Genomic DNA, 15,786 nt, shown 5'->3' with positions numbered 1-15,786 from the left:
CAAAATGGGAGAGCGATAGAGTGAGACATCAGGAAGATGGGGAGGGAGGGAGGGAGAGAGAGAGAGAGAGAGAGAGAGAGAGAGAGAGAGAGAGAGAGAGAGAGAGAGAGAGAGAGAGAGAGAGAGAGAGAGAGAGAGAGAGAGAGAGAGAGAGAGAGAGAGAGAGAGAGAGAGAGAGCATTGGTTCTCAAAGTGGGGTCCAGGGGTCCTTGAGGGGCTTTCAGGGGGTCCCCAGCTAAATGATGAAAGTTGATAGTTAGCCTACCTGTGCCAGCAGAGTTAACAAGTACTGCGTTCGGTGGTTTTGTATGTGGTGTAACTGTTTGTGTTTACGCCCGTAGCCAATTAGGGACCAGCATTCTTGGTGACATCACCATCAACAACCAATAAGGGACCAACATTCTTGGTGACGTCACCATCAACAAGTGCGACCTTATATAAATAACAGGGCACGCTCGGCTGGCGCACAACTAGGCCATACATGGCCACGAGTGCACATGGAGCAAGGTGGCACCTTGACAGAGTGCAGTCTAGTTAGGAAATAAGAACCAAATGGACCCTTACAGGTCCATTTGGTTCCATTTGTACACTGTCAGAGTTATGGTGGTCCGGACATTTTGAATGCATTTTTGTTTTGTTTTTATCACTGCAAATCTTGTTTGGGTCACTCGGGACAAATTACTTTCAGGTGGGGGTCCACGGCCAAATTGAATTGGAACTAGAAGCAGTGCTCTTCCGAGCACAGGTCTCCACCAGGCCACACAAATCGGCCTGTTATAGCGCCACCATGAGGCTGATTTAAAAAATGTGGGGCAGAGGTTCTGAATTAGCATCCAGGGAGTGTGTGTGCTCAGTTTGGCAGCGATCGGGCCAACGGCGCCGGAGATTAGCTGGTAACAACCAGGCCACACAAATCTGCCTGTTATAGCGCCACCATGAGGCTGATTTAAAAAATGTGGGGCAGAGGTTCTAGATTGGCATCCAGGGAGTGTGTGTGCTCAGTTTGGCAGCGATCGGGCCAACGGTGACTGAGATTAGCTGCTCACAAACTGCGAGGACGCACGGACGCACGGACGGACGCACGCACGGACGGACGCACGCACGGACGGACGGACGGACGGACGGAGGGGAAAACATACTCTCCCTCAGCCTTCGGCTGGTGGAGACAATTAGGAATCCTTGGCATGAAAAGGTTTGAGAACTACTGCTCTAGTGATGTGTGCGTGTCTGGACTGTATACATTTTAAAAACATGAATCACTAAGCTGACCACTTGCTGACTAACCTGAAAGGCAGGAAGTCAGTCTGTCACCCACTCTGTTGAAATAGAGAGATTATGTGGAATTGTTGAGTGAAATTGCTTTTGAATATAACTATACCATTTCTGTCTACTCACTTTGCGTCTCAGAGGAGAGCTGTGTATGCAGTTCAAAACTGCCTAGCTGTGACATCATTAGTATGCAGGTTTGGTGATTTACGATATTATTGTGATAATCAAAATCCCAACATCCATTATCCTGGGGCAGAACATTTTGGCATTGGCGTTGTATACTTGTAGATTGGCTGTTTTCACTAGTTTGAATCATTTTTAAATGATAAATGCAAAACGAACGGTTTTGGACATACAAGGTTTCCATCCGACAACGACGATATACTTACTTAAAAGTAAAAATGTGAAATACTCCAGTAAAGTTGAAAAAAAAATGGAAAAAAGAAAGAAAACTCAAATAGTAAAAGTGCAGCCCTTGAGCAGCACCTCTGCTATAGACATGTGTTTAGGGCCTGGCTGGTGTGGAGAAGGGACGGGAGGGTTATGAGGATTTACTAGTTTACTCTTCAATTACCGAAGTCTGATTTTCCACAGTCGTTCCAGTTGAAACAGATGCTTAAGATAATAAAAAATAAAAATAACACTCTCACACGCACGCACGCACACACATATACACACACTCGAGCCCCATACACGCACGCACGCACGCACGCACGCACGCACGCACGCACGCACGCACGCACGCACGCACGCACGCACGCACGCACACCGTGTAGTGATTGTGTATTGAAGCGCCTGTAATTATAAGCCTGTATATGAGCCCGTTCCATCAATTACAAACAACACACTGTCCTGTGTCCTCCTGCTGCGCGCGCACACACACACACACACACATGTACGCGCACACGCACACACACGCACGCACACACGCACACACACACATCACCACTCCACTCAGTGGGAGCTTAACATCTGTTTGTTTCAGTTCACCCTTTAAATTAGACCAGCTATTAAACATTCCAAATAGTGTGTGTGTGTGTGTGTGTGTGTGTGTGTGTGTGTGTGTGTGTGTGTGTGTGTGTGTGTGTGTGTGTGTGTGTGTGTGTGTGTGTGTGTGTGTGTGTGTGTGTGTGTGTGTGTGTGTGTGTGTGTGCGCGCAGACACGGGGAGAACATGCAAAGAGAATGCAGCAGAATCACAGCCGTAGACAAATGAAAAACTAACAAAGACAGGGTCTAATAACAGCGTGGCTTGGAGGCTAAATATGTAACCATTTAGAATTCCATGTTTGGACGTCAATAAGACATGAGTTTATTGGAGGCCAAGTGGGTCTGAGATGATGAATTCACAAAAAAAAAAAAAAGGAAATAGTTGATTTGAAATGAAAAGATATCCTGGAATTGCATTCCTCGTTGGCTTGCTTGCTTGATTTTGGTGAGTTATACATACAGGGACATACTAGTCTCGCGTAGCCAGACAACGATTCCACAATCTCTGAATGCTATAAAGAGTATGGAACTACATTTGCGTTCACGGAGATATATTCTAAAATATCATTTCTGCTAAGCAGCAAGCCAAATATGCTTAGATAATTTTGATTTATATTAGGATAAATGTGCACAACTGTAAAAATGAAACGGAAGGGGAGAGGAGGCTTCACATCCGCTTTATTGATTCTTGTGCCGTATACTCTTGATTAGAACTTCCGTCTCCTAGACTGAATGACGGGAGCATTTGCAAATTGTGGGAGTCTGGCCACACGAGACTAGGGACATACAGACAAACACTGTTCTAGATAAAAGTCTTTAACCCATTTAGAACGGGTACACTGTATAATGTGTATCATTATTTTATGCTTTAACTATTGAAGACTAGCAGATATACAAGCTCACAGCGCGGCACCGAGTGCCGCGCTGCGAGCTTGTAGATCTGCTATTTTTTTTAAATCGTGACAATTCGAATTTTGACCCGATTCTGTAAGTGTCTTTTGAATCCTTCTAAGGTTTTTTGAAAAACCTATGTTTCTGTGTCAGCAATCTGGCTAGCCATCGTCAAAGAAAATCCTTTTCACTTAACTGCATGGAGCTCAGCTAGTCTGTTCTTGAGAGACTTCTATGTCAGTTCTCGAACCTTAGATAGATAGATAGATAGATACCTTTATTATCCCAAGGGGGAAATTTAGTAAATTTAGTAAATTTACCTTTTCATGTGAAGGACCCCCAAAATGATATTTATTTGGCCACGGACCCCCATCTCAAAATATTTAGTTCCAGGAACCCCCCAGAAGCAAAATTTTAGTTACAAACGTTCGCTTTGAAAATACATATATTCATAAGATTTGCACACATTTTCACGACTTTTTCAAAAATAGCAGATCTACAAGCTATCTGCTATTTTTCACTGGTTAAAGCATTCAATCATTCTAGGCCTAAATGGGTTAATATCTCTTTCTTTCTTTCTTTCTTTCTTTCTTTCTTTCTTTCTTTCTTTCTTTCTTTCTGTGGGTTGGTTCTAAGCAGGGTTACGCTGCGTATAGCTGTGTCAGGGTTGTGTGGTGTTGTTTCAGTGAGGTAGAGAGAGAACGTAAATCCACCTTCACCAAGGTCATGGGATAGACTCGCAGGTTGGCAGTGGTGGTAGATGATGTGCAGTGTGTGTGTGTGTGTGTGTGTGTGTGTGTGTGTGTGTGTGTGTGTGTGTGTGTGTGTGTGTGTGTAGGTGTGATGGGGTCGTTAGGTGTTTCCTGTGTCCGGCGCCTCTGATGATGTAGCCACCTACGCACGCGAGCGCGCGCACACACACACACACACACGCACACACACACACACACACACACACACACACACACACACACACACACACACACACACACACACACACACACACACACAGGTCCTGTTCTATGTCTGTCACACCAGTTCTAATGTTCTGCACCTGTTGGCTCTGACTTCCACAACCTTACTCTCTCTCTCTCTCTCCCTCTCTCTCCCTCTCTCTCTCTCTCTCTCTCTCTCTCTCTCTCTCTCTCTCTCCCTCCCCATCTGTCTATATTTCTGTCTTTCTCCATCTTTCTCTCTTCATCTCCTCACTTCCTTCCTGCCTCTACCGGTCTATTTCATTCTCTCATCCATGTTCTGTACCTCTCCTTATATCTCTCTGTGGGTAGCTGTCTCATTCTCTCTGACTGTCTGGCACGACCCAGAGGTCAGCATATAGTTGAGCCGTGTGCCAACTTTCACCTTTTGACCATTGACCACCATTCTGCATGTGTAAGTGATTCCCACCGTTGAGCTCAAAGCCCCGCCCCCTCCCGGCTGTGATTGACTTAGCAAACATGGCTTGCCAACCCCAACGTTCTTTGTTGCACCTTTGATGCACCTTGTTGTCAAGTAATTTAAAAAGACAGTGAGCAGTGGATTTGAGCAGTTCATTTCATTAACTTATACTCATTATTAACACATAGGATGCCATCATAGGGTTAATGGAACTCACCGGGGCGCGTGTGCGCGCGACGTGCGTGCATACATCGGCTCGGGTGATGGTCCCGCATCATAACTTTAACGTGGTCTTGTATAATCCAATTCATTGTGTAACCGAGTCACTCGATCGAGCTATCATTGCGGGGCAGGCCCCGTTCACATAACATGGAGCTAGTATGAGCCTCTGTTTACCAGCGCTCTGCGCGCGTGATGCGCGTCACCAGCGTGCGTCATCAGCGAGCGCCGCTGAGGCTTATGGGTAATTTAGTGTTTTTGCTAATCTGCCGATAAAATAATAATATTGATTATTATTTATTGGTAGAAACACCAGGATTGCCACAATTGATGTTAAGACGTTTCCAGACGTCTTTTTGGCTATTTTTGGATTTTTTTAGCCGTCAATGTGTTAACTTATATATGTATGAGAGAGAGAGAGAGTATGTGCTCCTGGGCTGCTCAACAGTGCCACTGGTCACCCAGTGTTATTGCAGCTCATGCTACAGACAAATTAAGTTACATACATACATACATACATACATACACACACACGCAGTCACGCATAGGAGATGGTGTTCCACCGCAAAAAAGTAAAACGTTCACGTGAAATGAGAACCCCCGGAGCACCAATCACTCAACTGCGGTGGGAATCACTTGTTCCAAATTCCAAATTGCACCGCATGTCACGGTGTGACTCAAGAGATGTAGGACCCAATAGCAGAACAGACAGTGAAGAGGCAGAGCAGGTCAAATATACTGTGATTTATTCTCCAAAATCAGGAACAAAGGAACATAACACAGGAGAATACAGGAAACACGATACGAACATGACTGGGACTGCACACTGTAACAACATCTAAGATCTAGCAGGGACAAATGGGACTGAAGGGTTTAAGTAGACACAGGGTAACTACACACAGGTGAAACAATCAACACTCGATTGGCTGGAACAGAAACAAGACACAGGTGAACTACAATAGCAATTACTAACTGGTGAGACAAGACAGGAAACGGTAACATGGCTTAAACAGGAAATACTAAGACAATCACTACACAATAATAGTAGTAGACATCAGACGTTCATGACACCGCATGTCAGATACCGAGTTGGAGATCTATGAAGTGTCATAGCCTTGACTCGAGTTGTGATTTGATGACGATGTCGTGCAGTGAGTCCCAAACGGTGAGCCGTGAGACCATGGGGTTTTGTGACAATCAACTTGTGGTTATTGCAAATTACCGTTTACAACTGTACAAAAACAGTTAGTACTGTATTTTATCTTTTGAGCGTTGCTCCTGTAAGGAGCCAACTGCTCCTACATCTGGCTTTGTCCGCTTCGCGGGCCGCGGGACACTTCGCTTAAAGGACAACTTTGTTTTTTTACAACAAGGGTTCAAATTTTAGATTGTAATTAGAGAAAAGAAAAAGTGAGTATTAAAATGTTTTCATTTGCTTCGTTCTGTTGTTTTATCACGTGTACCATGCTAAAATGTGGGGCAAGCGTACTCATGGGGGCATGCGTACAAGTGGCTAAATAATGTATTTTTAGACACAATAAGCCAGCAGTTTCTTTATTGCTATTTACAGTAACACTTCTAGTCCCCATAAGTCACATCCAACCATGAAAGGTTGCATTGTATCTTGGGAATGGGCTTATTCTGTGTAAAATGACATATTTAGCCACTTGTACGCATGCCCCCAACCACTGAAATAAGAATCTCTAAAACAATAGAAAGTAAATGAAATAATCTTAACACTCATCTTTTATATTCTTTAATTACAATCTAAAATATCAACCCTTGTTGTAAAAAACTAAAGTTGTCCTTTAATGAAATGATTTCATAAATAGCAAGACTCACTTCACACTGGGTGTGGTTTCTTTCATTTACTATTAGTAATGTATGCACACCTACTGTACGCTGAAATATATATTTAACACGGTTTCAACCTAGCATGCCATTATATTATAGGGCAGTGTTTCTCAAACTTTCACATTTTATGGTCTCCTCTTAACTCTGACAGTGTACAAATGGAACCAAATGAACCCGTTCATTTGGTTCCATTTGTACACTGTCAGAGTTACAGACTTGTATGGGTCCATTTAGACACCCCTAAAGGAACCCACATAGTCTCTAGGGATGGGTATCGTCTGCGATACTTTTAATGGTATCGATTGCATGACATCGATACTATCAGGTATAGGTTCACGTAAAAACTAACGATACCACGTTTCGATACTCTCAGTCTGGAACGCACTTACGCACCCCTGGCCGGTCGCATCTGTAACAGTTGGGCTACTGAGAGTTTAATGACTGCTTTAGTAGGCTACACTCGTTACTGTGGAAAATAGCCGACAATAGCCTATAATGTTTATTATTATGATGATTATCCAACGTCTATACTCTCCGCTCCGCCACACTGTGTGATCATCATCATCACCTCTGTTAAACTTAAATAAAAAGTAACGAAAATGGTATCGAAAAGGGTATCGTATCGATTCAAAGGTGAACGGTCGATACCCATCCCTAATAGTCTCTGGAATCCACTTTGAGAACCAGTGTTATATCTTATCCAAAAAATCTAAAACCTGTTCATGGGAACAACAACTAAAAACGTCATGGGAAAGTCCTCTTACTGTGCTTTTCTTGTCCTTTGTTGTACATCTGAAAACCCTACAAGCCTTCCTGTGCCCGTCGGGGGTCACGACCCCTACCTTTGTGTGAGCCTGCCTTGTTCTTGTTCATGCTGTTCTCAGATCAATTTGTTTAAATTGCTTCCATTTCGGGTTGCAGCGACGCAACAACACGGTGGTTCTGAGGAGGGAGATGCTATCGCTGCAATTATTGACAATGATTCATTATGCATAAAGACCACGTGAATCTTAACGAGCGGAGCCATATGTGTGTGTGTGTGTGTGCGCGTGTGTGTGTGTGTGTGTGTGTGTGTGTGTGTGTGTGTGTGTGTGTGTGTGTGTGTGTGTGTGTGTGTGTGTGTGTGTGTGTGTGTGTGTGTGTGTGTGTGTGTGTGTGTGTGTGTGTGTGTGTGTGTGCTACACAGATGAAGGAGATAGGGTGTAGCTTAGCATGGCCATGACCTCCAGTAGAATGCCTGTGGTTGAACAGAGAATTTCGCTTCTATCAGGGCTCAGAGGGTGTGCATGTGTGTGTGTGTGTATAACAAGCAGTGTGGAATTGAGTGTGTGTGTGTGTGTGTGTGTGTGCGTGTGTGCGCGTGTGTGTGTGTGTGTGTGTGTGTGTGTGTGTGTGTGTGTGTGTGTGCGTGTGCGTGTGCGCGCGTGCGTGTGCGTGCGTGGTTTCTATTGAGAAGAGGCTGGGGTTCCGTTTTTATTTTTATTTTATGTAGCTCTCTGACTGACTGACTGACTGACTGACTGACTGACTGACTGACTGACTGACTGACTGACTGACTGACTGACTGACTGACTGGTGAATTTAAATTGTAACATCTAAACAACAAAGTCTCACATCGTTTTATAAAAAAAAAATGTGAAAGTTCATTGCGTCATGCTGATGGGGTAAACCACTTTCGTGTACTGTATGCCCTTAAACAGTATTAAGCCCTCAAATTGTTAAGAATTTTCATAAATAGTGAAAGCTAGGCCACTACAAGCCCCGCAACTCATTGCAGTTTGATGTGCTGTTCAGTGGGGCTTGTAGATCAGCTATTTTTTTAAGGTGTCTGACCATTTTTTACACTTCCTGACAATGACCACCAATCTCCACGTCACCTCGTGCCCGAAACATGGCCCAGGTTGAAAGTGTTTGGAAAACCCCACTTATCCTACCTTATCTTATCTGAAATGCACCAGTGATAGTATTTAGCTCAGGGGTCTTCAACAGAGGGTCTGGGACCATTAGGGGGTCCTCAGAGTTACTACAGGGGGTCCTCCAAATCTTTGTGTGAAAGAAACCTTTTTTTATATTAACCACTTAAACTCTAGTGTCCATATTCTGAGAACTTAAGCCGAAAATAGGCTTGTAGATCGGCTATTTTTGGCAAAGGTTTGGTGTAGAGGGGGAAAAAGAGCACACCAAGTACAGAGTAAAGGGTCAAGTTTATTACGTATTGACGGTTCAAGTGGTTAAATATCTGAAAACACAAATTTACATGAATTCAAAAATACTGATGATTGTGCTGTCAAACGACGAAACTATATGGAATCTATGAAAGGGTTGGGTCCCTGCTTCATCTCTCTCTCTCAACTAAGGGGTCCTTGGCCTGAAAACGACCCCTGATTTAGATCATTTAAAAAACATCTAACCAGGTGATGTCTCGCTGCGTTGCCTCCACAGTGTCTCGGTTCTCCAGTCCCAGGCTGACGCCCCGGCTGAGCAGGAAGAGAGCGCTGTCCATCTCGCCGCTGTCCGACGCCAGCATCGACCTGCAAACCATGATCCGCACCTCACCCAACTCCCTGGTGGCCTACATCAACAACTCCAGGTCCAGCTCGGCCGCCAGCAGCTCCTACGGTCACCTGTCCGTCGGAGGCATCAGGTAGACACTATGACTATGACTCGCTCGGATGTGTGTAGCAATTTTAGGCATTTAGCAGACGCGCTTATACCGGTATACAACTATGGTTGGGATCCGGAACCGGAGGAGCCGGATCCGACGTCGTGGAACTGGAATCGGTTCCATTACATCTGGAACTGTTTCTGGAAACAGGTTTTTATCAGAGCTTGTATGTGGACTTCACGTCTGCTATACGTTTACAGTACCGGTGGTTCTCCAACTTTTTAATTTCAAGGACCACCATAAGAGTCACACAAACATTTTGAAAATAGCTATACTACAAGGTCACAAAGTGTCACTTTGCAAGATGGTCTACTTCAGGGGTCGGCAATTAGATTTGGCCTCGGGCCAATTTTTTTCTAAACTTGAGATGGGGGCCAGAACATATAATGAAAGGCTAATTTAAGAAATTCATAGTTAAACAATGTTACTGGAACTCCAAGACAGACTGCCTTACAAGACATATAAGCATCTGTGATAAAAAGAAAAGAATATATATATATGTGGAAAAACGAGCGGTTTTCCCCCCTTTCTATTTGCAAATATTGATGGACTGATGTAGTGAAGCCTTTAATACAGGTAATTGTAATGATTAGCCTACATACTTTTATGTTAATAATTATTATTTCCTTTTTCTCTGCTGCCAGTCGTAGGCTACAACATCACATAAATATAATCATGAATCATGATTCATGCACATCTCACAATTCTGTGCAGCACGTGAGTTTGTAGATTCAATATACTGTGCGCAAGTTGCGCAACACCGCTGCACGTTGACAAATTGGTCGTTATAGTGAAGTGATCGCAGCTGCTTGGCAGAAAGAAGAAAGACTGCTAGAACGTTAAACATCAGCCTTATTGCTTCAAATAGGCAAGCTAGAGAAATGACACATGAACCAAAAGCATAAAGAAGAGGAAACAAGTGGAAAGGGGCGTTTATAGAGGAATATGGACAGAAAATGAATGCGCTGTTTATCCTACCTGGACTTGTCAATGCAAAGCCCCTTTAGAAGCGCAACAGCTTTGCTGTGACATTGTTGGCTGCTTGAAAGGAAATAATTTTAGACAGCACCAAGAAGATGAATCATGGATGGCACCTCCAAAGTTAGATTCCACGCACTCTGACCACAGGTACCAGTAAGACTCCCTAATCGGGAGATGACCGTTGGTCGCTTATCTCCACAAATAGGCCAAAAGTTTGTTTTACCAATTATCAAGACATACGGGCAGTTGACAGTTTGCCATGGTTACTCATTGAAGTTGAATCTCCATATATGGAGATAACCTACGCATCACACTAAGTCTGACCTCACCAGCCCATATTTGGGCATGAGCAACTTATGTCTCCATATATGGAGATATGATGACATCACACAGTCCTCAGCCGATGATGTGGCGTGATGTCATACAATACACAAACGAGCCCTACAGTATAAAGGGGCAATTCTTGCCAGGAAAGAAGCATTTCTTCGACTCAGACCTTATCGCCAGGGTTGGCTTATAGCAGCTGTCGGTAGATAATGCCGGTCTTATATAAGGGTCATTTGTGTACGGTGTGATGTCATACTGATGTCAGCAGTGTGATGTCATACTGATGCGGAGATATGAGCACACAGTCCTCAGCCGATGATGTGGTGTGATGTCATACAAACAGACCAGCAACAACAGACTGTTGCCACAGCAACGTACACAAAGGTTTGTGTACACATCACACTGCTGACATCAGATGTCATACTGATGTCAGCAGTGTGATGTCATACTGATGCGGAGATATGAGCAGGGCAAAGGTGTGAAGTGTGACGTGACGGACGTGACGGACGTGACGGACGGCCGGTGGAGGTTTTGATACTAAACTGCGACCTTACGGTCGCAAAAAGCTCACAGCCGCAGCAAGCAGCAGCACCACCACTCAGTCAATTTCAATTCAATTCAAAGGAGCTTCAGTCACTACTGTACACACGGCTGCTGCTGCTCCCTCTGCCTATTCACTCAGCATGATTATGTTGAATATTAAAAGCATGTGGGAATGCGTTCTCTGTTTGGACATTATAGCTACGATAGCGTATGTGGGACTGTCAGTCCAGTATCGTATAACAAATAAAATAATAATAATAATAATAAAAATAAAAACATAATTCTCAAAATAATCTGGGGGGCCAGAAATAATTTCCAAGGGGCCAGTTTTGGCCCGCGGGCCGCCTATTGCCTACCCCACTTCATCGATTATCGTTAATCTTCCTATAGCCTAAATTATTAAATTGATTAGTTTGATTAACTGTTGGTCTTATATAGTAGTACAACGTAGTACCAGCGTTCCCATGATCATGACATTCCTGGAAATATTTATAAAAAAAAAACTGTTTTCCAGGCCTGGAAAAGGTTTGGAATTAATCAAATGTTTTGGAAAATGTTTCGATATAATTTACAGTTTTTACCTGTAGATTTTAGAAAAAAAGAAAAAGAGAAAAAAGGACAGCATGGTTTACTGCAACGCACTCTGGTCTGCCAAAGATACTACTGACAGATTACAACTCGTTCAAAATGCTGCAGCCAGAGTTTTAACTAAAACTAAGATAAGAGAACATATTACTCCAGTCTTAGCGTTGCTACACTGGCTCCCTAGCCTGACACTCAGCCTGAATTGACATTTCGTTTCACTTCATTATTCAGTCTGAAATTGGTTCCACCCAGGGCGATTGCTGGGATGGGCGTTGCCAAAGAGGCAGTCTTCTGCGATTGGTTCACCGTCTGACCAACCCAACAGTAGCAAAGCAGATGACATATAGTGTTGTTATGTGTGGCTGGCTAGTGGCTAGCCTGTTGCTTGCTAGTGCTACTTGCTAACCAAAGAAACAGCAGGAATAGGTCAATAGGAGCACAACGAATTAGTAATCAAACACAACATAACATGTCTGCTACTGATGTTTCATAGCGAGATCGATGCGATCAGCGCGGCACTCGGTGCCACGCTGCGAGCTTGTATATCTGCTATTTTTCAATAGTTAAAGCATAAAATAATGACACACTATGTGTACCCGTTCTAAACGGGGGTTTAGAACGGGGTTTTAAAAATCTGTTGGAACCCTGTATTATGGTATAGTGTTGCACTTTGAGATGACATGTGGTCGATGCTGTGTCGTGTCAGCCCGTCGTTCAGCTTCCCGCATCCCATCAACCCCATGGCCTACCAGCAGCTGCTGTCGCAGCAGAGAGGGCTGAGCGCCTTCGGACACACCTCTCCCCTGGTGCAGCCCGCCGCGGCCTCCTCCTCCTCCTCCTTCTCCACCCGCCAGCACCACCACCACCCTCTGGCCGCCTCCACCCACCACCACCCTGCCGAGCGCTCGCACAACGCCACCGCAACCGACCCCAGCCAGGTGAGAATAATAAACGTCTGGATGAATATCCAGGAGGCTTGGATATATATCGTCACTGTCGGGGCAGAGACCTTGTATCTCCCAAGTTTCAAATTTGTACGTTTTTTCGCAAAGCAAAGCCCTGCTTCGTCATACGAGGCCGTCGCACAAAAGTAGTGGAAACAGCAGATCTGCAAGCACACAACGCCTCGTGGTGCGAGGCGTTGTGTGCTTGTAGATCGGCTGTTTTCACTAGTTTAGTTCATTTTCTACATGATAAATACGAAATGAACGGTTTTGGACGTACAAGGTTTCCACCCGACAACGACGATATACAGTATGTTTCAGCTATTCCGTGTCAAACTAGAGATGGGCAATATAATCAATATCGCAATATATTGGAATATCTTATTTCCCAATACGGTATCGATAATCCAGGCTGTAATATCGCGATACTTTTGAAAAAAAAAAAAAAAAAAAAAAAAACAACAACTATGTTCCCATGCATAGAAACCAATGGTAGTAGTCCGGTCCTGACACTCCCCTTCTCTAGATGTCGCTGTACTATTTGCCTGGCTCCAGCCAATAGACCCGCCCACTCTCTGAGTGGACTGCTTCTCTTTGTCTGGAATTTGCATATGACGCGTCTCTTTCTATCGGTGTATTGGCAAACCGACCAATGAAATCAATGCAAAACGGAGGAGGGGTGGGTCTAACTTTTGAAAATCAACAGAAACAGTGGAGGGAGGGGTGGCTCACCAGAGTTCTTAATTGCTCCCTTTGAACCTCAAAGGGGTTTGAACCGCAGTCATTGATTGAGCCATACAAGTGTAAATACTAGCTCGTTAGTGCTTCTCTCTAATCAATGAAACATCAAAGACAACAACTTGATGCCTGTCATACAGGGGGAGGGGAATGTTTTGTGTACACAAGTCAAACACAACCCCTCCCACCAAATCTCTTGTGATTGGGAATTTCAAATTATAAATCCCCTCCCCTTTTAAATCAAATAGAATAGGGACAACTTCAGACTCAAGCTCCAGCGCAGTCTGAAATCAGGCTACTGGCTACTGTACTGTAGCTAGTTCGAGGCTCAGAAGTAATGTTGGAGTGCCCGTTGGGCAGATCTTTATGCCCATACACAGTGTTCCTGTTCCGTGTCCAGGCCAGTCTGTTATGTCATTACTATGACATCAGACTATGACGTCAGAGTAGCATGCAGACAGACGGTTACCATGGCGGCAAAACTGTGTAGTATCAGTGATGTCAGCATGCAGATGGTCAGACGGACTGACAGACATTCGCTAAATTAATAGTTAGATATATCGCAATCACAATATATCACAATATGTATTGCATCACAATATATCTTGTTGTATTGTGACCCAAGTAACATGTATCGTATCGTGAGGTTCTTACCAAATACCCATTCCTATGTCAAAAGCGTATGTTTCAGCCATCTAGTACAGTGGTTCTCAACCTGTGGGTTGGGACCCCCAGGGGGGTCCCCAAATTATTTTGGGGGGTCCCCAGATGATTAACTTAATGTGAAACATTGTTTTCTCTCTCAAACAGTAAACAAACCAACATAAAGTTGTCATAATTGTCATATATTAATATGACAATTTGGCCAATGTTTAATTTGACATATTATTCCTTAAATTGTCACTTTAGAAATGTTTAGAGATAGAAATTGTGAAAATAGCCGATCTACATAGAAACGTGTTATAGAAAATGTAATGCCTCAACTCTTAGTGCTCGTCAGGGTGGGGGGTCCCCAGTTAAAATATGATTATTTGGGGGGTCGCGGCCTGAAAAGGTTGAGGACCACTGATCTAGTACAGAGGTCTTCAACAGGGAGTCCAGGACCCCCCAGGGGGTCCTTAGAGATACTACAGGAAGGCCACCAAATCTTTGTGGAATAGGGACTTTCTTTTTGTATTTTTACACTAACCACTTGAACCCTAGCATCCCTATTCTGGGGGAACGTCTTGCAAGCTTGAATAGATCGGCTATTTTCGGCAAAGAGGTTTGGAGTACGTTGAAAAAAAGAGAAGGCCAAGTACCGAGGCAAAGGTCAAGTATTGAGGGTTTAAGTCGTTTAATGTCTGAAAACACACATTTAACATGAATCCAATATGTTCATCTCTCTCTCTCAGCTAAGGGGCCTGAAAAACTTGAAGACCCCTGATATAGCATGAGTAAAATATAGGCCTACTGTATCAGATATTCAATAGGATACACAATGTTTCAGCCATCCAGTATCCAATGGGATACGCAGCACAGGGCCGTATTTTACACCCCACACTCGATGGCGCCAGCCGTAGCGCAATTATCATTGCTAGTTTACGAGCGACACATTTGTCATTTTCGCGCCCAGCGCCCACATTGTATAATTATACCAAATGTCATCTGTGCACTAATGGGCGTTGTTGGTCTTAAAATGAGGTGCGGTCTGGCACATAGCTCTCACAGGGACAGTTAGAGAAGTCCAAAAAAGTGATTGTGTTTTTAGACCGGCCCTAAGCTGATCTTAAATCCAGTGCAGTGACAGCGCTCGGGATGGGACGTTGAGCGATATTATCGTTCATCGTGATAAAAAAAAACTCACGATAATCGTATCGTGGAGATTTAATTTATCGTGATATCGTCCTCCGTCATGCACTGGGATCAATTCACCTTTTGCAAGCTGCATATCCGGTACCACTTAAACCTTCTATAACTGGTAAAAAGTACTTATAATATACTTACTTGATACAGTCTTTTTTCACTCTCTATCAAAATGTCTTTGACAAAAAAATAGACGATCTACAAGCTCACAACGTGTCGCGTTACGACACGTTGTGAGCTTGTAGATCTGCAATTTTTGGGGCAAATGTTCCGCCCCAGGATAATGGATATTTATCGTGATATTATCGTAAATCGCGATTTCTTTTGTCACAATAATCGTGAGATGACATTTTCATATCGTCCCATCCCCAGACAGCGCAGGTATTTCCATAGTATTTAGAGAGAGAGAGAGAGGGAGGGAGGGAGGGAGAGCTGAGAAATGGTTCATGCAGTCTAATTAAGTAGCCTTTATTGCTGAGAAATGTGTTCGTCCATTCAGTATGTGTAATACACTGTACGTTTTATCCTTCCAGCATGTACA

General features: G+C 43.8%; 1 protein-coding gene across 1 annotated transcript in view; it reads left to right on the top strand.

The window, feature by feature from the left end:
- The window catches only part of gli2a (GLI family zinc finger 2a), a gene marked incomplete at both ends in the record, with an annotated part of 141,292 nt that overhangs the window by 100,333 nt on the left and 25,173 nt on the right, over nucleotides 1-15,786 (top strand). Inside the window, 2 exons of the mRNA XM_080752989.1 lie at nucleotides 9,060-9,261; nucleotides 12,425-12,656. Coding sequence (XP_080609115.1) covers nucleotides 9,060-9,261; nucleotides 12,425-12,656 — 434 coding nt within the window. The remainder of the gene's footprint in view (nucleotides 1-9,059; nucleotides 9,262-12,424; nucleotides 12,657-15,786) is intronic.

The sequence above is a fragment of the Nannobrachium achirus genome, assembly GCF_963921795.1.
Source record: "Nannobrachium achirus genome assembly, chromosome: 22".
NCBI lineage: Eukaryota > Metazoa > Chordata > Actinopteri > Myctophiformes > Myctophidae > Nannobrachium > Nannobrachium achirus.
This window is presented reverse-complemented; position numbering and strand designations above follow the sequence as displayed.